General features: G+C 47.5%; 2 protein-coding genes across 2 annotated transcripts; both read left to right on the forward strand.

Annotated features, from left to right (window-relative positions):
* The first annotated feature begins 12,256 nt into the window (after window positions 1–12,256).
* Window positions 12,257–13,554, forward strand: IER3 (immediate early response 3). The gene is made up of 2 exons (XM_037843158.1): window positions 12,257–12,517; window positions 12,611–13,554. Exons 1-2 carry the CDS (start codon window positions 12,308–12,310, stop codon window positions 12,869–12,871), a joined length of 471 nt encoding a protein of 156 aa, XP_037699086.1. The 5' UTR covers window positions 12,257–12,307; the 3' UTR covers window positions 12,872–13,554.
* Window positions 13,555–14,011: 457 nt separating this feature from the next.
* FLOT1 (flotillin 1) lies at window positions 14,012–23,080 on the forward strand. The gene is made up of 13 exons (XM_037843067.1): window positions 14,012–14,154; window positions 14,478–14,534; window positions 14,813–14,888; window positions 14,976–15,066; window positions 15,351–15,494; window positions 15,632–15,751; window positions 15,839–15,934; window positions 16,163–16,315; window positions 20,737–20,918; window positions 21,110–21,155; window positions 21,282–21,419; window positions 21,660–21,824; window positions 22,753–23,080. Exons 2-13 carry the CDS (start codon window positions 14,492–14,494, stop codon window positions 22,783–22,785), a joined length of 1,287 nt encoding a protein of 428 aa, XP_037698995.1. The 5' UTR covers window positions 14,012–14,154; window positions 14,478–14,491; the 3' UTR covers window positions 22,786–23,080.
* Window positions 23,081–23,486: the final 406 nt, after the last annotated feature.

Consider the following 23,486-nt stretch of genomic DNA (forward strand, 5'->3'; position numbering starts at 1 on the left):
GATTTTTCTGTGTTCTGCACTACAGGAATTATGGGCAGAGCTAAAGTTATATAACCCTGAGTGTTAGTTAAGGTGTTTGAGATACACCTTTGGATGCTGTTAAGTAAAGGCAACTCAAGCCATTTCCTAGAGGATCCAAGTTACCGTATGTTTCTAGAATCACTGCAGAACATGTGGGAGTTTTGTGTTGCCTGTTGTTTTTAATGTGTTGATCATTTAGATGATGGACCAGAAAGAAAACATAAGCCTCTAAACACTATTAGTCAGCATTTTCATCTTCTAGAAATTAACATGAATTTACCATTACCTCAAAAACTACAAGTGATGAAGAGTCTGACAAGTTTCTAAAAGTAGGGAAGCCAGGACCTGTGTTCAGCTTTGTGTGACTGCTAGCATCTGTGTTGGTTCTGTGCCTCAAGCTAAGCTTTCCTGGATCACCCCAGCAAGCAGTGAGCTCACCCGGCTCTAATTTCTGGAATGTTTGCTCCCTGTATCAACATTCCATTCACTGGACATTTATCATGGTGATTTGCACAATCTTCATATGAGGAAACACTCTTGTTAAGCTCTAATACACCAAAAAAAAAAAAAAAAAAAAAAAAAAAGAGTTAATTGTCATTAATATTATGTATTTGTCTCTTATTTTCACTTAACCAGGATATAAACTTCTTGATGCCAGGGTCCATCTTGTATACATCTTTCCTTCTTCCACTGCTCATGGTTGGAACACATTTGACAGTCAACCTACTGGCGTTTTGAGTTTGGGGACCAGCCTCCACCATTAAACAAGTGTGTGGTCTTTGGCAACTTATCGTCTCAACTCTTTGGTGTCCCACAGTGTGCTAGGAGAACTGGATGAGATGAGGGGGGCTGGGCACCCTAGAGCTGTTAGTTCTCTGATTCCCATGACAGGAAGAACTTGGTGGCGTTAGTTCCTCCTTCAGCCTCCTGTCTTCTGTTTCACAGAAGTTTGGGTCATGGGTGTCATCAGGATTATTTTTCCCTTTCCTTATAAAAAAAGATTTCTGAAGAAGTGGTTGCCAGACCTCTGAATGGGCAGTGTGAGATGTCATTCAATGAGGGAGGAGACACCTCCCTGATTAAGATGGTGGAGGAAGACATTTCAGGGCTCTGCCCACCCCCCCAGAAGCTTTGAACAACCAGCAAGAAATGGCAGAAATACCTCCCTCAATGCTCCAGAAAACAGTTTGAGGATTTCAGTAACAGGGCAAGCCTCAAATCAAGAAAAAGGCAACTTAAGAGCAGTACCCTGCTAGCCACTATCCAACCTCCACCAGCTCAGAGCACAGTGTGGATCCCTAGTCCTGGTTCTGGAGAGAGCCGAGTAACCCATGTGCACATACTGGGAGCGTGGATGTCTGGCTTAGTCTGTCTGGTGGTGGCCTGAAGGACCCACCATCCCAGAACTTGCCCTGCATATAGAAGGCAGTTCATAGAACTCTCTTACATAACACTGGGAGAGCAATCAAGTGGCTACCTTAGGCAACGTAGGTCCTGGCTGTAGGACATACAGTGCAGTATCTGGGACTATGGGGAAACTGTTTCCTAGGGAAGTGGGTACATTCTTAGCAATGTAACCGGGAGAATTGCTAGGGCGTATGTGCTTGCCCAAGAGAAGATGCATGCACAGAAAACATCAGGTAGGCCCTATGCTTTGGTCTGGAGCTATTCTCTAAACAAATTGTATGGATAAGCCCTGAAGGAAAGCACTTGCCCATATCAATCTGCAAAGACTGGGAAAGGTGTATTCTTTTGCTGTTGTTATCAGTGTGGCATTCAAGGAAAGCTCTGTCATAACAGTTGCTGGATATGAGCCTAAGGAACAGATGCGTTAGAATTTAAATTCCAGCAATAACACTTTAAAATATCAAAAGATCTGGGTTTCAACAAAAGATTATAAAACTTACAAAGAAACAGGAAGCAATGACCCACACAAATGAGAAAATTAAAGCATGAGAAACCATCAATGAGGAGGAGCAGAACTTGGACTTAGCAAATAAAGACTTAAAAAATGGTCCTAAATATGCCCAAAGAGCTAAAGGAAAGCATGTACAAAGAAGTAAAGGAAATCAGGAAAATTATAAGTGAACACAAAGAGAATATCAATAGAGAGAAGGAAATTATGAAAAGGAATGAAACAGAGCTGAAGACCACATTAACAGAAATAAAAAAATTCCCTCGAGGGGTTCAACAGCAGACTGGAGCTGGCAGAAGAAAGAATCAGTGAACTTGAAGATAATAACAATTGAAATCATTCAATCTGAGGAAAAGAAGAAAGAATGAAGAAAAGTGAAAGAGCCTGAGGAAACTGGGGGACACGATCAAGTGTACCAATATGCCCATTGTGGGAGTAACAGAAGGAGAAGAAAGAGAGAAAGGGACAGAGAGAATATTCAAGGAAATAATGGCTGAAAGCTTCCCAAATTTAACAAAAGACATGAATCTAGACATTCAAGATGTTCAAAAAACTCCAAATAGGATAAACCCAAATAGGTTGACACTGTGACATTTTATAGTCAAACTGCCAAATGTCAAAGATAAAGGATTCTGAAAGCCACAAGAGAGAAGAAACATGTCACATACAAAAGATCCTCAATAAGATTAAGTGCTACTTTCTCATTAGAAGCCATGGAGGCAAGAAGGCCACGGTATGACATATGCAAACTGCTGAATTCAAAAAATTGCCAACCAAGAATTCTTTATCTGGCAAAACTGTCTTTCAAAATGAGGGAGAGAGTAAGACATTCCCAATAAATAAAAGCTGAGAGAGTTCATCATCACTAAACCAACCCTACAAGAGTTGCTAAAGTGAGTTCTGCAGGTTGAAAGGAAAGGACAACACACAATAGATAGAAACCACATGAAGAAATAAGGATCTCGGGTGAGGGTAACAACATGAGTAAATATAAATGCCAGTACTGTTGTATTTTTGGTTTATATCTCTACTTTTTACTTGCTACTGAATCTAAAAGGCAAATGTTTAAAAGTAATGATAAGTCAATGATTTTGGACTCATGATATATAAACATACAATTTGGGAAGAAAAAAACTTCATAAAAGTGGAAAGACAAAGGGGTAAAGGGACGTAGTGTGTATATACTATTGAAGTTAAGTTGGTATTTAAGCAATCCAGAGGGTTATAGATTTAGAATGTTCAATTCAAACCCCATGCTAACTACAAAGAAAATATCTGGGAATATGCACTCATAGAGACAAAAATTAGAGTACAAGGAGCTAAGAAGCTGGGGGCAGGAGGAATAGGGAGTTAACACATAATAGGTATAGGGTTTCTGATTGGGGAGATATGGAAGGTAATAAGGGTACCACAACACTGTAAATATGAGTAATCCCATGGAATGGTATGCTTGGGAATGGTTGAGATGGGAAAGTTTATATTGTATATATGTTCTCACAATTTCAAAAAAAGAATGAGCAACTAAAGAGATAATGACAATTAAATGTCATTAAAATATGTGATCCTGGATAGGATCTAATAAGGAAGGAGAAAAGGCCCACAAGGACATTTTAGGGACATATGAAAAAATTGGAATATAAACTGTAAGCTTTATGTCAATTTCAAATTTCTTGAACTTGATAGCTGCACCAAAGTGGTTACATAAGTGAATATTTTTGTTCTTAGGAAATGTACATGGCAATATTAAGTGTTCAAGGAGCATGATGCATACAATCTACACTCAAGTGTTCAGAAAATGGATAGATAGATAGATAGACTGATAAACTGATAGATGGATTTATAGATTGATGTGGAGATAGAATATGGCAAATGTGGCAAAATATTAAAATTGGTGGATCTGGGTATCTGGGGGGATAGTATATTGGAGTTTGCTGTATAGGGTTAATATTATTTCTGTAACTCTCCTGTAAATTTGAAAGCATTTCAAAATAAAAAGTTTTTTTTTTTTTAATCTAATGAGAGAGGACTGATCTTGACTATTTTAAAAGTGTTGAAGGCAAATTAAAGCCATCAGCCTACAATAAATTTTATCCCAATGTGGCATTTTTCCTTCTCACATCACACCCATCATCTATCCTGGCATTGTTCAATAGATCTTTCTAGGATAATGGAAATGTTCTATATCTATGCTTTCCAATAAAGTTATCACCAGCCATATGTGGTTATTGTGCACTTGAAATGTGGCTAATGCAACTGAATTTTTTGTTTTATTTAATTAATTTTAATGTAAATATTCACCTACTACCCTTTTGGACAGCACAGAGATAGAGAATCTGGGTCTCTTTGTTCATTAATTCAACTGAAATCTATTAACATATATGTCATGCACAGTACTAGGCGCTAGCAGTGGCTTCATTGATTATTCTCTCATCTGAAAGGGCTCAAAATCTGTTTGGGGAAACAAATGATCTACTTGGGATGACCTCAAGACCTTAGCGTGCCTTCAGGTTCTTCAGCAACCTTTTGAGAAAAGTAGCATGGGTCATCCAGATCTCCCCTGTTAGATTAGGATCATCGCCTGGGCGAGGGGCAGTTTCAGCCCAGCGATATGACCAGAGCTGAGCACGCCCAACAGGGCTGCCCAGCGAGGTCACTCCACTCTGGGGAGTACGTCTGCAACCCATTCAGAGGTTGAGTGTGACACGAGTACACAAACGTCAGAGCAGTGTAAAATCCCAGAGGCACAAAGAGCGAGGTCAGTGAGCCGAATAATAATGTTTATCGATTGTTGAGAGGCAGGAAAGCGTAGAAGTTGACACCTCTGTCACTGGAGTCAAACTTCCTGGATGCCAGTCCCCGCTCTGCCACTTGCCTGGTGCGGGCAGCCTCTGTGCTGTCCCCTCATCTGAACAATGGGGACAGCAACGGCTCTCCTCTCATGAAAAGTAAACGAAATAAAACACAGAATGGAACCCAGGCAGGCTGGCTGCAGTGTCCACGCTCTGACCAATAGGTAGACATGGGTTCAAATCTAACTCCCCCTGTTTCTTGGTTATGTAATCTTGAGAAAGTGAGCGGCTTCATGGATCTTCATTTTCCTTGTCTGTAAAATGGGGGTCATAGATAACAGTAAGGTGGTAGTGGAGGCTTAATGAATTGATTCACAGATAGCACTTAGAACAATGCCTCCGTAAGTGCTCCGGAAGTCTGGGATAGTGTTGCCTTACACTCGGCCATGGGAACCTGTGCGGAGCCAATCAGCAGGCACCGCAGGAACTGAGAGAGCGGGAGAGCAGCAGACGGAGAGGGGCTGGGTCACGAGGAAGGTCCAGGGAGGCCAGGTGGGCTCCTGCAGCTGCCCCACCCCGAAGCTGCAGGGGCATCAAGTTCTCCACGGGCGGGTTGCTGGCCCCTGAGACAGCTGCCTTCCAGCCCCCCTCTATCCCCTAAGGAAATCTGAGTGGGAGCCCGTTCCCTGAAAAAGAAAACATTTTAAAGGGCAGATTTGACGCAGGAATTTAAAAGACAGACATTTTGATGCAGCCGCCTTAAAACAGCCCTGTCAGAGCATAAAATGGTAAGTCACTTCGGAAAACAGCATGGCAGTTTCTTAAAAAGCCACACATAGACCCAGTTTAAGTATTTACTAAAGAGAAATAATAAGAATACATGTTGTGGTGATGGATGCACAACTGTATGATGATACCCTGTACCACTGATTGTACACTTTGGATGATTATCTGATATGTAAATATATATCAATAAAATTGCATTGAAAAAGAATATCTATTTACAAAAAGAGTTGTATATTAGTGTTCACAGAAACTTTATTCATAATAGCCAAAAACTATTTTTTTAAAAAACCACAAATGTCCATCGGTAAATGAACGAATAAGCCAACTGTGGTATATTTATACAATGGAATACTGTTCAGACATTGAAAGGAAAGAACTTCCGATACTGCGTGAACATGGATGAATCACAAAGATATTACACTGACAAAAAGAAGTCAGAAACGAGAGTGCCTGCAGTGGTTCTCCAGATATTTTAGAATATCCTAGAATAAGCAAAACCACAGGGACAGAAATCAGTTCAGGGACTGCTAGGGAATGGGGATGCGAAGAGAGTATTGGCTACAATGGAGCATGAGGAAGTTTGGGGGGAATGGAAATATTCTATAGTCTATATTCTATATCATGACTGTGGTGGTGTTTACATAACTACATGAATTTGTCAAAACTCATGGAACTGTATACCTAAAAAGGATAGATTTTACAGTATGTAAATTATACTTCAATAAACCTGGCTTTAAAAATATGTTATAACACAAAGTACTACCAAATGCTATTTGAAAAAATGGGGGTCAGGGATAGGACAATCTCAATTCTCAGGGGTAGGTTGAAAATATCTAGTTTGCCCATGTCTTACTGATTTTTAAAAATCGGTGACAGCTTAATAATTCTTTCAGACCTTGTCAAAAGGACCCTGGCATCAAAATGGCTACACCAAAATGTCACATCTGCTTCCAGGCAATCAGAAGGATGAATAGACAAATGACCATGCTGTAGCGTGTCTGATGCTTCAAGAAGTTTATATACAAAGCAGATGGACTAATTCTGCATGGGGGAGTCCAGGGGTGGGATTTTTACCAAGAAGATGGAGAGGAAAGAGGTGGGGAAACAGAATGTGTGAAAAGCCCAGTGGGTAAAGAGTTTGGCATGTGCAAGAAAAAGCACAAAATTAGACCCACCTCAGGGATGGGAAAGCCACAGGGTATTGGGAGAATGCACCTGTGAGGTTGGCTGGATTCAGATTGGGAGGCCACAGGAGACCCCACTGGAGCGTTTGGAGCCACTGACATTATTGAAGAAAGTCTGTCCTTTAACAAGGAAGCCTTGGGGAAGGGGTGAAGTGTGAGACTGGAGGGAGAAGAGATGGGAAGGTTCTCCATCATCCTCTCTGCTGAAATAAAACATACTTTCAGGTAAGTAGGTCCCAACTAGGAGACCGCAGCCCTGAGAGTAGCTTAGGTGTCCAGTAATTTAGGATGCATGTTTCTTTCCTCAAGTGGTGAATCCCAGTTGTCAAGCAACCCCCTTAATTTGGGCTCCCAAGGCTTGCACTGTGTTTCGGAGATGCAGTAGTTATAGGAGCGGACCAAATGGTCATTGTCCACGGTGGAGGAGATAGGACACAGACACAATATTATTTTCAGCCTCTCTTTGTGAGCAAATCCCCCTTCTGGGCTGGGCGGGATTTCCCACCTGGAGAAACAACTGACCCACATCATCCTGGTAGGGCCGGGACTGCCCAGGAGCCAGGATGACAGCACAGGCCCAGACAGACACTCCAGGGAATCTGTGAGGCGATGGAGAGAAAACATGAGGGAGAGCAGGGCTGCTGTCACCCAGCCCAGCTTCCTCTTTCATGAGCTCACGGTGAAAACCCGGCCAGGCAGGACGGTGCAGCAACTGAGTGAGCTTGTTTTTTCCCTAACTTGGTTCTGAGTCACACATGGCATCTATCCTTCCCAGAAAACTGCCCAAGGCCTACCTCCCGGTGGCTGACTACGTCCCGGTCCTCACACGCGATCCCCACTCACCCAGCCGGCCTGGAGCACCCCATCCACCCAGGAGAGGCCTCTCTGGGAGGGACCTGGACCCCTCCCAACCTTCAAAGAAAAGGGCCTGTCACTGCTGCTTCTTCAAAAGTGGGAGGGAGGCACCTCCAGCTTAAGAGATGGGAGATGCTGCTCGATCTTGGGGGTTCAGAGCAGGGAGAAACACTAGAGAGCCATTCATCTAAGCCCTGCACTTGACAGAGCAAATTCATTCAAAAACTACAGCAGGACGGAAACAGCTGGACACAGACGTTCCCCTGCCCATGATTATGCTTTGATTTCTGTCTCAATCATACTCTCCAATGGCCCACACTGAGCCGTCCAAGGGAGATGCCAGCTGCTTCCTGTGTGAACTCGGTAGCATTAATGAAATAGCTCCACATTTCTAGCTTTTTTAGGCACCCTGTATTTGCTGAGCGGCACAGTTCTAGGCACTGAAATTAGAGCAGTGAACAAGATGCATAGAGAAAGACATGAGTTATAACCTGGGTGGGGAGGAAACTGAGGCCAGTGAGAGGAGCTAGAACACAGGGGTCCTGAGAAGCCCATGTAGGGGTCTTGGTGCGGGACAGGGATGCTGGCTCCTTTTCCCAGCTCCCCATTCTGCAGTCTCCAGGGAAGTCTGGCTAAGTTGGGGTGGCCTGGGTTGAACTGCATTCCAGGGCAAGAGACACTGTGTTGCATATGTGACCTTGCCTTGGAGCTCTAGGTTCTCTTGCCACCCCTTTGCGTCAGGAGAAACTTCAATGGACTGATCTCGGCCTTTCAAAGGTCCAAAGGAAAGTCTCTGGGGGTCATTTATTAACGTGGTGCCAAGAACTCTCCACTTTACCCTACCCTCTGGCAAGAATTGTTCCTACTAAAATCTGTAGCACGGGTCAGGGGAAGGGTGTTTAACATCACTCATATTGGCTGAACAAGAACTAGGAATGCAGAAGTCTCCACTGGCTAAGGAAGATAAAAAGCCATGAAACATGCCTGAGAAATGGGGGGTTGGGGAGAGCCGGGGGAGGAAAACAGAGAAAGAGAAACTGTATCTTCTAATGATCTTAGCACTTGGAGACTATTTTCTCTTCCTGGTCTCTTACTCCTGGGTTAGCTCACTGCTGCCCATCTCTGTCCCAAAGCAGTTCCTTTAATAATAATGTATAATGATGATGACGATGGCCACCACATAAGAAGCAGCTACTAAATGCTGAGGAGCATGTTCATATTTTTCATACTCACAAAAAAATTAAGACCAATTTGCTTATTTTTCAACTGAGAAACAGATTTCCAGAGAAGTTAAGTGACTGGCCCAAGGTTACACAGTTAATAAGGGGCAGGGTTGGAATTTAAACCCAGTTGCCTCAAATGCCATTAGATTGTGTTACCCTTTTTGTTTCCCATCTCAAACTCATTTCAAATCAACCAATGTGCTGATTTGAAATGGACTGAAAGAACACAGTGATTGTGATGGTTAAGTTCATGTGTCAGCGTGGGTAGGTTATGGTGTCCAGTTGGTCTGCTTGGTTCTGTTTCCCTGGAGAACTAATACAGTGACCTTGGGGAAGAGGGAAGGAAATTAAGGAAAGCCAGGAGAGAAGGAAAATGGAAGGGGCTAGGGGCCTGTTTCTCTAGGATTAAGGCAGTGGGAACCAGTCCAGTTACTGGTATCAGCCCCTGGCACTTTCTGGCCTTAACTCATCCCCCTACCTATTCATTAGCTTAATGATTCACTCTCAACCTTTCCCCAGCTTCCTGTGTGGCAGGGAGGGGGTGTGGGCAGATCCCTGGATCTCTGAGGGTAGCAGAAATGGAGATCAGATAGGTTGGGGAGGAATGGTAAGCAATCTGGTTTCTCTAGGTATTGTCTTTGTCCCATTCTAGTCTTGCAACAAAGAAAGGTCTCTCTGTGCCAGAAGGACAATGAGGATAACTAGGCCCAGCTGGAGGCTCAGATTCCAGATGTGGGAGATAGTGGCCAAAAAAGAGCTGACATCCCCCTCTTCATTTCCCCTTTTCCTCCCCTTCCTAATGCCCTGGAGAAATTTTCCATCATAAACAAGTTATGCATTCCTGTCCTCCCCCTCTTTTCCACCAAGCAGTTTTCTTCCATCATTACTATTCACCACCACCCCCTTCCACCTCCAGCAGCTTGTGTCTGTGAGCATGTAGGCCCATCCACATGTTTAAGTAGCTATGGGTTTACTGTGGTCATTGTATAATGTGCACATTGTCTTGGAATAAGGTTGTAAGAAGTGTGCAGGCTAACTGTGCTTAGGCTGTAAATGGGCTTGGGGTGTAAACGTAAGGATGACAGCATGTTTTGGTAATGGATGACGATGACAGTAGCACAACATTACAAAAGTAATTAATATCACTGAATTGTATCCTTGAAAGTGGTTAAAATGGGAAATGTTTCGTCATATATCTATTACCATATAAAAATTAAAAAGAAAAAAGTATGATGGCATGTGGGAATGCAGGTGTGAGAAAGGATTGTGTCTTTGTTTGTGGAGGAGGTGTGTTCTGTGCCTCTCAGTTAGAGGTGTTTAACATGGGTGGGGTCCTGTGTGATTAGTCAGGAATGGTAGGTACAAATTAAAGTGACACATAGGCCCAAGAAGCAATGAACAGTAATAATAAATCCATTTCAAGCCCAATCATGGAGCGGTCCCCATATCCCCCACACACATACATGCACACATCCTTAAGTGTTTTTTTGTTTGGTGCAGCATAAGAATTGTCCCAGCTTTCCTTAAGATGCTGTCAATTTGTACATGGGTTTAGAGGAGTGTACCTATGCCTGAAAAGCTTGGTGTAACCCAGGATTTATAGTTCTGCATTTTCATCTTTCATTTAACAAGATTATTGAGCAATTACTACATGCAAGGCATTGTTCTGGGTTCTATGGAAGTCAAAGAAGGTGTTGTGCAACTGCCTCTAAGAAAAAACACCATACATATCGTCACCTTGCACACCAGGCATGATATAATGGTATAAAGATCTGAGCCCATGTACGTCAAATCTTGGAGTCATCTTTCATCCCTGCATCCTCTTACTGCCAGCACCCTCCACACTCCGTACCCCAATGATACCTATCACATTGCCAAATCCTGGTGATCATATGCTAGAAATGTCTCTTATAGCCACCCCTTCTCTTGCTTCCCTCAGCCAAGGACTTCAGGTCCTTGTTGCCTTCTACCTGAACCACTCCATTAGCCTCTTGTCTCCCACCTCAGGCTCTCCCCACCCAGGACATCTCCTCATCCCATTCAGCCCCCCACTGGAGCTGCCCTCCTTTTATTATCAGCCTCCAGCCCACAAGATCCACTGTCTAGAGTCAAACCCAGACTCACAGCCTGGCAGCTAAGCTTTTCTCACTCTGCCCCACCGCTTTCCAGCCATCATTTCTTCCCACTACCCCTTTACGGGAAACTTACTCTGAGATTGTTTTTCTTGCAATTTCCCAAACACATCCTGTACTTTTCCAGCTCAAGGCCTTTGCTGATTCTCTTTCATAGATTTCATCCTCCACATTTGCATTTGTCATTTCCCACTCACTATTCAAAGCTCTCTCAAATGCAACTCTTCCCTGAAGTCTCCCCTGCCTGATTAGATAGGATGTGAACACTATCTATTTGGGGGCCCCCTTAACACTTAGTCTTAAGTTTTCTTAGGACCCTTGAGAGAGTGAGTGTTCCGGGTCATATTCCCCTCTCTATGCCAAAGGTAAGACCCCCAAGGCTGAAGTGACAGGTTTGTCTAGCTTGTCCCACCCAGCAGCACATACATTGAAACTGACTTCTGTACCCTCCGCAGTACATTTAATGGTACCTGGTAGAGGTGGGTGCTCAGAAGTTGTCAAATTCTGTGTCTTTGAGCAGCTGTCTCTAAAGCAGTTATGAAAAGAAATTGAATCACTACCGTTTCTACAACATTTGCACATTGCCTCACAGTTTAAAAAGTTCTTTACATGAATTCTGTTATTTGATCTACACAAGGGGCAAATTCGTGTGACTAATGACCACTTACTTACCCTTGTATTTTGTGGTCCTCTGTACCAGTCTTTGTGTGAACGTTTCTGCACACACCTAAATGTGCAGCTGTGCCAGGTTGTCTCTGTTGCCACTTCTCCCCCTTTGCTGTGTGTGTATGTTGGAGGTTGTGTGCATGTGTGTGGTGTGTATGCGTATGAATGTGTTTACACGTGTGCCAAGGCAGGCAGGGCTGTGTCTGTGTGCTAGTGTGTTCGTTTCTCTTTTCTCTGACTCTCCTTGGCTGTTTCTGCAATGCCTTCCTCTTGGGAGGTGTGTTTTCCATGTGTACTGACAAGCGTGTCAGTGTGCACATGCATCTACCACTCCTTGACCTTGCTGGGACAGGCCAGCCGGGCTTTCTGTAAGCTGTCCTGCCTAACCCTCGTGATGAGGCCTGTAACCAGGAGTGGCTGAACCATCCCCCTAAGCGGGTCTGTGGGCCCTTCCAGTTGCTACAAGTCCCAACAGGTGCCCGCCGCCCAGGATCTCCCCCACCCCCACTCACATCTCACACACTCACAACACGCACTCCTGCGCCTCGGATTGCACGCGCCAGGTCTCCACCCCCTCTATTTGCTTAATCGTCGGAATTTCCAGCCGGCTCCTGACAGCCGCTCCCCTGCGGCGGGAGGAGGAATTGAGGAAGGCCCGCCCAGTTTCTCCCGCGGACATAACTACCTCTGCCGGGCTGCGGTCCCTCACTTCGCCTTCTGCTCCACTCGGCGCGCCATGTGTCACTCCCGCAGCTCCCTCCCCACCATGACCGTCGTGCGGGCCCCGACTCCAGTCCCCTCCACCAGCCCGGGACCACGACGGGGCTCCGGTCCCGAAATCTTTACCTTCGACCCTCTCCCGGAGCCCGCGGTGGCTTCTGCCTCGCGCCCCAGCGCCTTTCGCGGGCACCGCAAGCGCAGCCGCAGAGTCCTCTACCCTCGCGTGGTAAGTGTCGCCGCAGTGGGCGGCCGCCGCGGGGGAACAGCCAGACGCTGGGAGCCCCTGCCCTGACCTGTCCCCTTGCTTCTCTCCTCTCAGGTTCGACGCCAGCTGCCAGTCGAGGACTCGAACCCTGCCAAAAGGCTCCTCTTCCTTCTGCTCACCATCATCTTCTGCCAGATCCTGATGGCCGAGGAGGGGGTGCCGGCGACTGCGGCACCTGAGGACGCACCTAGCCCCGCGTCCCCCGCGCCCACTCCTGCGCCCCTAGTCTTCGAGCCTCTTAATCTGACCTCGGAGCCCTCGGACTACCCTCTGGACCTCAGCACTTTTCTTCAGCAACACCCGGCCGCCTTCTAGCCGTGACACGCCTCCTCCTCTTCCCCGCAAAAAAGAAACTGAAAATCCAGAGAAACACCAGACGTACCTGGTGCGCGAGGGCGTATCCCAAAGTGGGACTTCCGTGGCAAATCAAACTCAGAACACTAAAACAGACGTCGGAGGATGCCCGGGGCGGGATTTAGGCACTGATGCGCCTGGGCTAGGCCGGGTGGGAGAGAAGACCGTCGTTAATTTATTTCTCATTACTCCTAATTATTATTTATATGTATTTATATATGTCCTCTAGGTGATTGAGGGACGTATGTAATATTTATTTTAACTTATGCAAGGGTAGAGATGTGTCCCCCACTGCAAATAGCTTGGTATTTCTGGAGCATTGCGGAATTGGTAGGAGGCAGGTCGCCTGGGACTGAAGAAGTGGGACTGGAGACCAGGTCGGGGAGGGGCTAGGAATCTAGGATGGTGGTGGGTCGTAGGTTTAGGGGGCGACACTCTCCGTCTTCCAATATCTCAACTCCGCGGGGCCTACTGTGTGAGGCTCCGGCGGACCGTTGAGGGTAAGGTCCGTGGCCTTCGATCTCTCTGAAGTTGCCCCCAAGGAGTGACTCCGGGGTCGGAGGTCGGTGGGCTGTTAGGGGGTGGCTGTCGGGGTCGCCCTGTATGTTCTGTGAACACAAATAAACTTGTACTGTCAGTAGTCATTTGCGCTTGTCTTTGCGTGCGGCGTTTCCCCACTCCCTTCTCGCCTTCAGGCGCTAAGGACCAGCAGGGGAGACCTTGGCCACGTCCCCGCCCGCGCCCCCACCCCAGCCCAGGGCCCCAGCATCCGGTCGCCGGATGCATCGTTGGTTGCCAAGTCTGCGGTTTTACCAGTTAGCGCGGGGCTAATCCGAGATGTGGCAACCTCCCCCCACTCTCCCTAAAGGGGTGCTGGACGCCGCGACCCACGGAGGTCACGTCCCGCGTCCCGGGGAGGAGCCTGGGCGGGTCTTCCGGCTCGGGAAGGGCGGCAGCCGGGACTGCAGGGAAGCGGGGAGCCCCACCCCAGGCCGACCCCTGGGCCAGGCCGCGCGCAGACTGCGGACCCGAGCGGGGCCTGCCGGGAAAGGGGCGGGCCGAGCGCCCCGCCGAGGTGGGGTTGGTCCGCTGTGTGGGGCGGGGTCGCTTCTGCAGCAGCAACAGGGTGCGGCCCGCCGCGGGGGGCGCCGGAGGAGCTTCCAGAAAGACCAGCGCGCCAGCCGGCCCTGCGCGGCTCTCCGGGCGCCCTACCCCTCCCAAGACCCCGGCCCCGGTGCTGGGAGGTGAGTGGGGAGGGGAGGCCGAGTCCGGGGTTGCGGAGGAGCTCGGAGAACGGTCTGAGGGACTTCTGTTCCCCGAAGAGCTTTATCAGCTAGAGAAACCGTCCGCACTGAAGGCGGGGACGCGCCCAGGGGAGAGAGAGGCCGTCAGCAGGCGAGGGAGGGGGTTGTTTGGGATCTGCGTGATTTCTCTGGGAAAGCCCTTAGCGGGTCCGTGGGTGCAGAAAGGATGGAGCCATGGGTGGGTGCAGCCCCCGCGTGCTGACAAGGGAAGGGAAAGGCTCTCCCTCACCCATCTGCAAAGACTCTCTCTCCCTCTCCTCTAGCTCTGCCCTGAACCATGTTTTTCACCTGCGGCCCCAATGAGGCCATGGTGGTCTCCGGTAAGTACTGTTCTTTCCCCAGCCAGTGGCTCCCAATCGCCTGCGTGTCTGGCCTCTGCTGCATCCCCTCTCTCGCTGCCAGCTCCCAGCGCCAAGCCTTCTGCACCCGGATGGCCACATACCATCCACTTGGGATTCCCAGCCAATATTCTTCCAAGCTTCCTCCCTTCCAGCTCCCAGATTCTCTCTCATGGATTGTTCCTACCCCTTACCCCTTCCTCAGTCCCCAGCTGCCGCTCTCCCTTGGCTACCACCATTCAGTGCCCCTCATCTTGCAGGTTTCTGCCGAAGCCCCCCAGTCATGGTGGCTGGAGGTCGAGTCTTTGTCCTGCCTTGCATCCAGCAAATCCAGAGGTAGGTAAAAAGAAGCCCAGGGAAGGAGAACCTCAGTTTTCTCTCTTTTCTCCTTTTCTCACTGTCTGCACCTTCTTTTTCCCCTAGGATCTCCCTCAACACATTGACCCTCAATGTCAAGAGTGAAAAAGTTTATACTCGCCATGGGGTCCCCATCTCAGTCACTGGCATTGCCCAGGTGATGCTTTCAGAGCCTTTTCCCCAAAATCCACTTGTCCCCATCATCTTCTCCTTCCCCAGACATTGAGAGTCATCTGTCCGTGGCCTTCCCATCCACCCCCTACCTACAGAGAAATTTGTCTGGTAGTCTCACCTTCTCTAGGTACCCCCAAGTTACTTGATCCCCTCCCTTCTCTCCCTGAGATGGAAGATGCTTCTCTTAGAGGGCTTCCCTTTCTCTCCCTGCTATGTCCCTGGCTTCATGAGATCACTACAACTGCCCTACACCCATTCTGGCTACAGGTGAAAATTCAGGGGCAGAACAAGGAGATGTTGGCGGCTGCCTGTCAGATGTTCCTGGGAAAGACTGAGGCCGAGATTGCCCACATTGCCCTGGAGACGCTGGAGGGCCACCAGAGGGCTATCATGGCCCACATGACTGTGGAGGTGGGCCTGGGAGCAGGGAAAGATCTGGAAAGGATGCCAGATAGAGTGGGGCCTAATGATCAGGAGGGTCTATGGGTAACAATGGCCAGAGGATCTAAGACCTTACGCCCCACCTTCCCACCATCCTCTTATCCTAGGAGATCTACAAGGACAGGCAGAAATTCTCAGAGCAAGTTTTCAAAGTGGCCTCCTCAGACCTGGTCAACATGGGCATCAGCGTGGTTAGCTACACTCTGAAGGACATTCATGATGACCAGGTAAACCTAGGCAGTTGACTGTACCAGCTTCCCTGCTCTATCTCTTTTACCCTCCCAGGGACTCTGGTTTCTACTTCTGTCCTACAGGACTATTTGCACTCCTTGGGGAAGGCTCGAACAGCTCAGGTCCAGAAAGATGCTCGGATTGGGGAAGCCGAGGCCAAGAGAGATGCTGGAATCCGGGTGAGAGAGATGGGTGTCGCTTGGTCATCATGGGATTGTTGGGCATCTGGTGGGAGAAGGGGATGGAAGAAGCACAACTGAGCAGGGGCTGGTGGAGCTGGATTGGCAGCAGAAATAGATGAAGCCAGGATTGGGGCGAGGGTGGGAAGCCTTGGGGGCAGGAGGTTCTCACCCTTGTCACTCTCCTCCCCTAAACGGACTATTCCTATCTGCTCTCTGCTGGGACAGGAGGCCAAAGCCAAGCAGGAGAAGGTGTCTGCTCAGTATCTCAGTGAGATCGAGATGGCCAAGGCGCAGAGGGACTATGAGCTGAAGAAGGCTGCGTATGATGTCGAGGTCAACACCCGCCGGGCCCAGGCTGACCTGGCGTATCAGCTGCAGGTCAGAGCTAACACACGGGGCAGATGGCCAGGCTGGACTTTGCCCTTCCCCATTCATCTCATACCCCCCATCTCTGGCAACCACTATTTTTTGTATTCTATTTTGGATCCTCTCACTTTGGCTTTCCGTTTCTGACCCAATACCCCCATATGAGGAAAGATTTAAAAGACTAAAAGTGTTTCAGCTGGGAAAAAAAAGAAAGAAAGGGCTGAGATGGGGATATGATCAATAGGGCTGATCCCATGTTTGGAGCACTGGCTGAGAGGTGAACCAGAGCTGAAATCTAGCCCACACTCCACTCACCAAGCTGTGCATCCTCGCATGAGTCTGCAGCCACCTAAAGGAAAGGGCGCCTTTTTAAAATTTGTACAAAGGCACCTCCTGGGCTAGCAGCAGCCCTGATGACCAAAGAATGCTATGAGGAAGCAAAACATGAACTTGTTCATTGAATCCTGCAGAGTGAGATGTGCAATAAATATCCTTGATATTGCCACAAGGTACTTTGAAACCATTACCCAAAGGTTAGTAATGTTATGAAATTAGTTTTTGCTAAGAGTTAGTTAGTATAAGCTGAAAACATAATGAGGTGCAAAACAGGTTTAGTTGTGATGTTAAATTCCTGGGTGGCTTGACAGGTAAGTGGTGTGGTGCCTCACTGCTCAGGATATGGTCTGTCTGGAGCAGCACTGGTATCTCTAGGGAGCTTGTGAGAAATTCAGGGTCTCAAGCCCCAGCCCTGTCCTCCTGAATCAGAATCTGCATTTTAATAAAATCCCTGTGTGATTCATGGGCACATTGGGGTTTGAGGAGCATTGGCATAATGGGAACCACTAGCTTGCTGTGAAACTGTAAAGTTCTTAATTTTCTGAGCATAGCTTTCCTTGTCTGCAAAATCAAGGAACTGGACTGTTTTGGGGTCTGTTTAGTTGTTACCAGTGTCTCACTGTGTGCCAGGCATTGTTTTGGAGGTGAGGATTAGGAATGAAAGAGACAGAAAAGCTTCCTGCCTTCCTAGAGCTTACTGTATAGCACAGGAGGTAGCTAATAAACAAGTAAATAACCATCATGGGCTATAATTATCTTAGGTGTTTAAGTGCTGTGAAAGAAATAAACAGGGTGATATGAAAAACGGGGATAGATGCTTGTATTAGATTTGGGGGTAGTCAGAGAAAGCTTTTGTGAGGAAGTGATATTTGAGATGAAACCTGAAAATGAGAAGGAGCCAGCCATGTAAAGAGTTGGGGGACTGTGGTTTCTACTTCTGTCCTACAGGACTATTTGCACTCCTTGGGGAAGGCTCGAACAGCTCAGGTCCAGAAAGATGCTCGGATTGAGGAAGTCCAAATAGAATTTTCTGCAATGATGGAAATGTTTTCTGTATCTGTGCTGTGATGTTGAGCACTTGAAATGTAGTTAGTGCAACTGATAAACCAAATTTTAAAATTTATTTAGCTTTTATTAATTTAAATAGCTACATGTGGCTAGTGACTAAGCAGAGGGAACAGCAAGTGCAAAGGCCTTGAGGTACTAAAGAGCTTGGCATGTCCCAGGAACAGAGGGGAGGTTTCTGATCCGGTGTGGGTGGTGTGCTGTGAGTGAGAAGGAGAGGGAGGCAGGGTCAGATCACATAGGGTTTCGGTGGCCATGATGAAGACTTAGGAGAGAATTCAAAGCACGATAAAAAGCTATTGGAGAATTTTAAGCAGGGAGGTGCCATGGTCTAGTTTATATTTTTACAAAGATCAGTCTGGCTGTTGTGGGGAAAATGGATTGTAAAAAGAGAGGAGAGGAAGCAGAGAGGTCAGTTGGAAGCTTTTTTGAAGATGATGAATTGAATAAAGGGAACTATTTGCACTCCCTCTTAAAACTTCGCTAAAACCACATTGAGCAATTAAAAAAAAAAGTCAAATCTAAAGGTGGCAAGAATAGGAGCAGCTGCTATAGCATCAACATTTTGGAAGCTGGAAAGCAAGGGTAATTAAGCAAGCAGGTTCGAGACAGCTGAACCCTAAGCCTGCAGAAGGGGAAAACTGCATAGAGGAAAACAGTGAAATAATCTGAGGCTCAGGAACTGGCAGCACCGGATGCCTCTGGAACCATGGTGAAGACTGGTGAAATAAGGAGAAACAAGTGAAAAGTGACTTAGTTAGATCCCCTCTCTGGCTGCCTGCCTCTGGGTAAGGGTGCCTCTCTTGCCCCAGCTGACATGCTGAAGAGAATAAACCAGCAAATGGGACCTGGGGCTGGCCAATAACAGGGGCATTAAGTGATCCTTTGCCTACTGAATGCTAAATGCTGACAGCCTCCCCCATTGCCTCCCCCCACTCAGATCCCAGAACCCCCATCCTCCAAACAAGAGATCAGAAGACTGTTGAGTCTTCTAAACAGTCCAATGCAAACATGACCAATCCAAAAGGAAAGACTAAAAGATTCTGCATTAGAGATTCCCCAGCACATGGCCTGTTCAAGTCACCCTAGAGTGAAGCCCAAAGTCAACAAGCCCCACCCACATACCTAGATCTCCTCTTAGTGTTTTAGACCTTCTTGACTGTGAGCAGACAACTGAGGATTATCTGATACATGTGGGAATCCTCCAACATGGAAGTCTGGACCAAACCACAAGCAGCAAAATGATTTGCAAGATACATACTATGTAAAGAGAAGGAAGCTTAAAAAAGAAAGACACTGTTAATAAACTGGTGAGGTAAGAGAAGAGTTCACATCCAGGAAAATCAGAGCATAGAACTGAATACAAAAAGGAGGTCTGAGAAATTAACAAGATGGCAGAAATGAAAAAAAAAAAAAATACATTTGAAGAGAAATTCTAATAAATCTCCCAGAAAATAGAACAAAAGACAGATGGAAAAAATAGAGAGAATATTAGAAGCCAGCTCTGATTCTAACAGAATAAAGAAAAGGGGAGGAAATCACCAGTGAAGTAATTCAAAAATTGTTCTGTTCTGAAGGACATACAAGTTTCTAGGTTGAAATATCCACCAGGTGCCCAATACAGTTAGTGAAAAAGCTCTTTATTTAAATAGAGCATTGGGAAATTTCAGAATACTGAGAATAAAGAGAAAGATCTAAAAGCTTCTAGAGAAAGCATAGATCTGAAACAGGATTAGGCATCAAATGACTTCGGATTTCTCAAGAAGCTAGAAGACCATGGAAGCTACAAGAGCTTCAAAATTCTGATGGAAAATCAGTTCCAACATAGCAGCTTATAACTAGCTTAATTATCATTCAAGTAGAATAAAGATCTCAGAGAAGCAGGATCTCAAATAATGTATTGTCCACACACACTAAGGAAGCTACTGGAGGTTGACCTTCACCAAAATGTGGACTCAACAAAATAAAGAAAGAAAAAAGATGGGTCACAGGAACAGGAGATCCAACACAGGAGAGAGGTGAAGGGAATCCCAAGGATGGTGGGGGTGGGGCTGGGGGCCCTAGCATGGCGGCTGCACACCGGTGCAGAAGGCAACTCTTCAGTTCATATCAGGTTTGAAGACTTCGGGTCAAAGATGGTGCAAGTACCATATCCAGGGCCATCCTCCCCTCCAGAGTGAACATGGGCCTCGTGAGAATCAGGGGAACCATCACTTGCATTGACAAGATCCACAGGGATGACACTGCATGGCTGAGCCTGAGAAACAAGACAGAAAAGATGTGTGCTCCTCACCTGATGCCTCTCCTTGCCAACATCTTGGCAAGAACCTTCTGTTCCCTGTACACTACAGGGATTAAGGAATACAGTCTGCCTAAATAAGAGGAATTCTGTGTATCCTTGAAGCTGTTTAGGTAACTCTGGAAAGATGCACAAGAAGCTGGTCACAGTAGTTGCTTCTGGGGGGAGAGAACTGGGTGGTTTGGGAAAAGAGGTGGGAGGAAGCCTTACTTCTCACTGTTTACCTTTCTCTTTTGAATTTGTACCATATGCAAAAGATGGAAATGATAAAGCCACCCCCCCCCCAAAAAAAAAGTCAAAGTCAGTAGGAGGCTCTTGCTATAGGATTTGAGTGAGACTGTGGAGGTAGGAGATGGTTAGGATGTGGTCAGTGCTCTCAAGATGCTCATACTCTAGAGGGAAAGACATGGAGAAACAGATTAATACCAGAGCTCAGCAGAAAGACACTTTACCTGGCTGGCCTGGGGGAGAACAGGGACCAGTCCCAGCCCATCCAGCTCTGATGCTGAGGCTGCCTAGAAACTGCCCTGTTTGAATTGACTCTGGGAAGGATGATCAGGCCACCTCCCCCTACCCCCATTTCTCCCCCATCCCCATTGGGAGACTGTGGCCCCTGACTTTGTGTACCTGCTCCTGTGTTTATATCCTAGCCTGGAGCTCTTGCCCAGGCCTTTCCCTCTGGCCCCTGGGTACTTGCTCCTCAGCTCTGACTGTGAGGGTGCCTCCCATCCAGGTGGCCAAGACTAAGCAGCAGATCGAGGAGCAGCGGGTGCAGGTGCAGGTGGTGGAGCGGGCCCAGCAGGTGGCAGTACAGGAGCAGGAGATCGCCCGCCGAGAGAAGGAGCTGGAGGCCCGTGTGCGGAAGCCCGCCGAAGCCGAGCGCTACCGGCTGGAGCGCCTAGCTGAGGCAGAGAAGTAAACACTCCTTCCCTGTCCCCCTTCTGGCTCCTTTACTGCCTGGGCACCCCCATTTGAAGAGCTGAGGCCTTCACTACCTGGACTCCTATGGAGCTCAGGTTGCAGGAGCCCCTGTCTCCCTGTCCCTGGGCCTGTCTTTCTCTTGGGAGCAAGGCCCCCTCCTCACTTCACTTTCCTCCTCTCCCCAGATCCCAGATGATTATGCAGGCAGAGGCAGAAGCTGAGTCTGTGCGGGTAAGTCAGGAGGTGGCTCTCACTGGCTTGGGGATGGAGTGGGGTTGCTGCTTAAACAGGAGTTTCTTGTCCTTAACTATTCCTTTCAATACCAAGACCATGACAAGTATCCTGTACCCTCCGCAGATGCGTGGGGAAGCTGAGGCCTTTGCCATCGGGGCCCGAGCCCGGGCAGAGGCTGAGCAGATGGCCAAGAAGGCAGAAGCGTTCCAGCTCTACCAGGAGGCTGCTCAGCTGGACATGCTGCTGGAGAAGCTGCCCCAGGTGTGGGGTTGTCTGGGCAGCGGGAGGGGAGGAATCTGAACCAGGGACTGTGGGGTGGGATGAAATAAGGGGCTTGGGGAGAACCGGGCTAAAGGATCATAAACTGGGGGTGGGAATTATAAGCCAATGATCAAAGCAAGGAAAGATGATCCATGGGAAAAGGGTCTTAAAACCCAGGCTAAGGAATGTTGCAAGGGGCCTGGTTAGATCACGGGACTAAGCGGGCATCCTGCCTCTCAGGTGGCAGAGGAGATCAGTGGTCCCTTGACCTCAGCCAACAAGATCACACTGGTGTCCAGTGGGAGTGGAACTGTGGGGGCAGCCAAAGTGACTGGAGAAGTGCTGGACATCCTAAGCCGCCTGCCGGAGAGTGTGGAGAGACTCACAGGTGTCAGCATTTCCCAGGTGAGGGGACTGGTCTCTGGGGAGGGTAGAACAGAATTGCCAGGTACCTATGTCACGTGACTCGGTGGGCCTGGCACTGCACCAGCACCCAGGAGGCCTGGGGATGCTGATATATATTAAGCACTTTCTATGTGCCAGACATGGGGCTAAGCTTCTATATAGATGGTTTATTTTATTTTTTTCCACCAAAACTATCCTTGGGGTATGTAGTATTTTACAAAGTAAAGAAACTGATCTGACAGGCTAACTTACCCCAGGTCTTACAGCTGATGAATGCAAACAGACTGTCTCTGAAGCCTATGCTGGTAGAGGGAACTTATTCTAGCCCTGTTGAGAATTAATCCCAAGGCACATCACTGTGTCTCTTGGTGCTTCAGTTTATTTGTCTGTAGATCATGGAAGAGGTCAGAGAATGGGCTCTGAAACCAGACTGTTTGGGTTACAAACCATGCCATGTGAGCTGGGACAAGTTATTCAACCTCTGTGCCTCAGTTTCCTCACCTTAAAGTCGGGTTAATAATAGTAACTACTCTGTTGAGTTGTTAGGAGGGTTACAGTAAAGTATTTGTAAAGTGTTTAGAACAATGCCTGGCACATATTAAGAGCTATGTGTGTGTGAAATAAAAGCATTGGACCTTATCAGTGACCTTCAAGATGGGTTCCTCAAGGCCTCCTTGACTCCTGCAGTTGAAGATTGGGCTCTAAGGAGAGTCTAAGCAAGCAGGGCTCTGGACCCCTCCACTCTCTTCAATGATATGCTGTTTGTCATATGTGGATCCTGATGGCTGTTTTGGAAAAAGCAGTGGAGTGGGAGTACTGGGAAGAACTAGAAGGCTCCTGGACGTGCGTGTCCTCCCTGCAGCCCATTTGTCCGAATGGGGGCCTGGGAGTACCTGGTTCCTGAGTGCCACCCTGTTCTTTTTACCAGGTGAACCACAGCAAGCCTTTGAGAACAGCCTGAGCCCCCAGCCCTTACCGACGCCCAGCTTCCTTGCTTCAAGTGGCCTGAGTAGTCCCCAAATTCATGTATCCCAGTGGCCTCCCTGGGCAAGCCCTTCATCCGTGGGATTCCACCCCTCATGTCTCCTTGCCAAATTGCCTGTGCCTGGCCTTGGAGGGGGAGAATTGTTCTCTCTCCCTGCCCCAACACTGCCAACACTACCCATCCTTGGGGGGGGAGGGGGGCATGCCAGCCTGCTGATTATCCCTCCCCACCCACCTACTTTAATTTCCTAATTAAATTTGTCTCAACCTGAGGTCTAGAATTCTTTCCTGATCAAGACTGAAGGGTGGTCTGGAGGTTCTCAACTTGCTGTTAATAGGCATGGATATTTATGAAACAACTTGCTGAAGTAGAGCCAATGTAAGATGAATGCTGCAATGTAGCTTGCTCCCTTGCATTACAATAGGCTTTCTAGAATGGGAAAAAAAAAGCAATAGTTACTTGTTCAAAGGTGATCAAAGGTGAAGTTTTTTAAAAAACTGGTTAGTCAGGAAAACATGCTGAAGTGGAACCAACATTGAGAATTGCCTAGTCCCTAGACTTACTGAAAGTATGGCTAAGGGATAGCTGAGACTGTTATTTTTGTGTACTTAGAAGCATGTGGCATTATATGGAAATCCAGGATGTTATTTTAGAATGGGACCATGGAGAGGAGGGCC

The sequence above is a fragment of the Choloepus didactylus genome, chromosome 7 (genome assembly GCF_015220235.1).
Source record: "Choloepus didactylus isolate mChoDid1 chromosome 7, mChoDid1.pri, whole genome shotgun sequence".
Lineage (NCBI taxonomy): Eukaryota > Metazoa > Chordata > Mammalia > Pilosa > Megalonychidae > Choloepus > Choloepus didactylus.

Excerpts from the sequence above, each read along its gene's own strand:
- IER3 (XM_037843158.1), top strand. The coding sequence starts at position 12,308 with ATGTGTCACTCCCGCAGCTCCCTCCCCACCATGACCGTCGTGCGGGCC. Across the intron at positions 12,518-12,610 it reads GAGTCCTCTACCCTCGCGTG|GTTCGACGCCAGCTGCCAGT; the intron begins GTAAGTGTCGCC and ends CTCTCCTCTCAG.
- FLOT1 (XM_037843067.1), top strand. The coding sequence starts at position 14,492 with ATGTTTTTCACCTGCGGCCCCAATGAGGCCATGGTGGTCTCCG. Across the intron at positions 16,316-20,736 it reads ACCTGGCGTATCAGCTGCAG|GTGGCCAAGACTAAGCAGCA; the intron begins GTCAGAGCTAAC and ends CCTCCCATCCAG. Across the intron at positions 21,825-22,752 it reads CAGGTGTCAGCATTTCCCAG|GTGAACCACAGCAAGCCTTT; the intron begins GTGAGGGGACTG and ends TCTTTTTACCAG.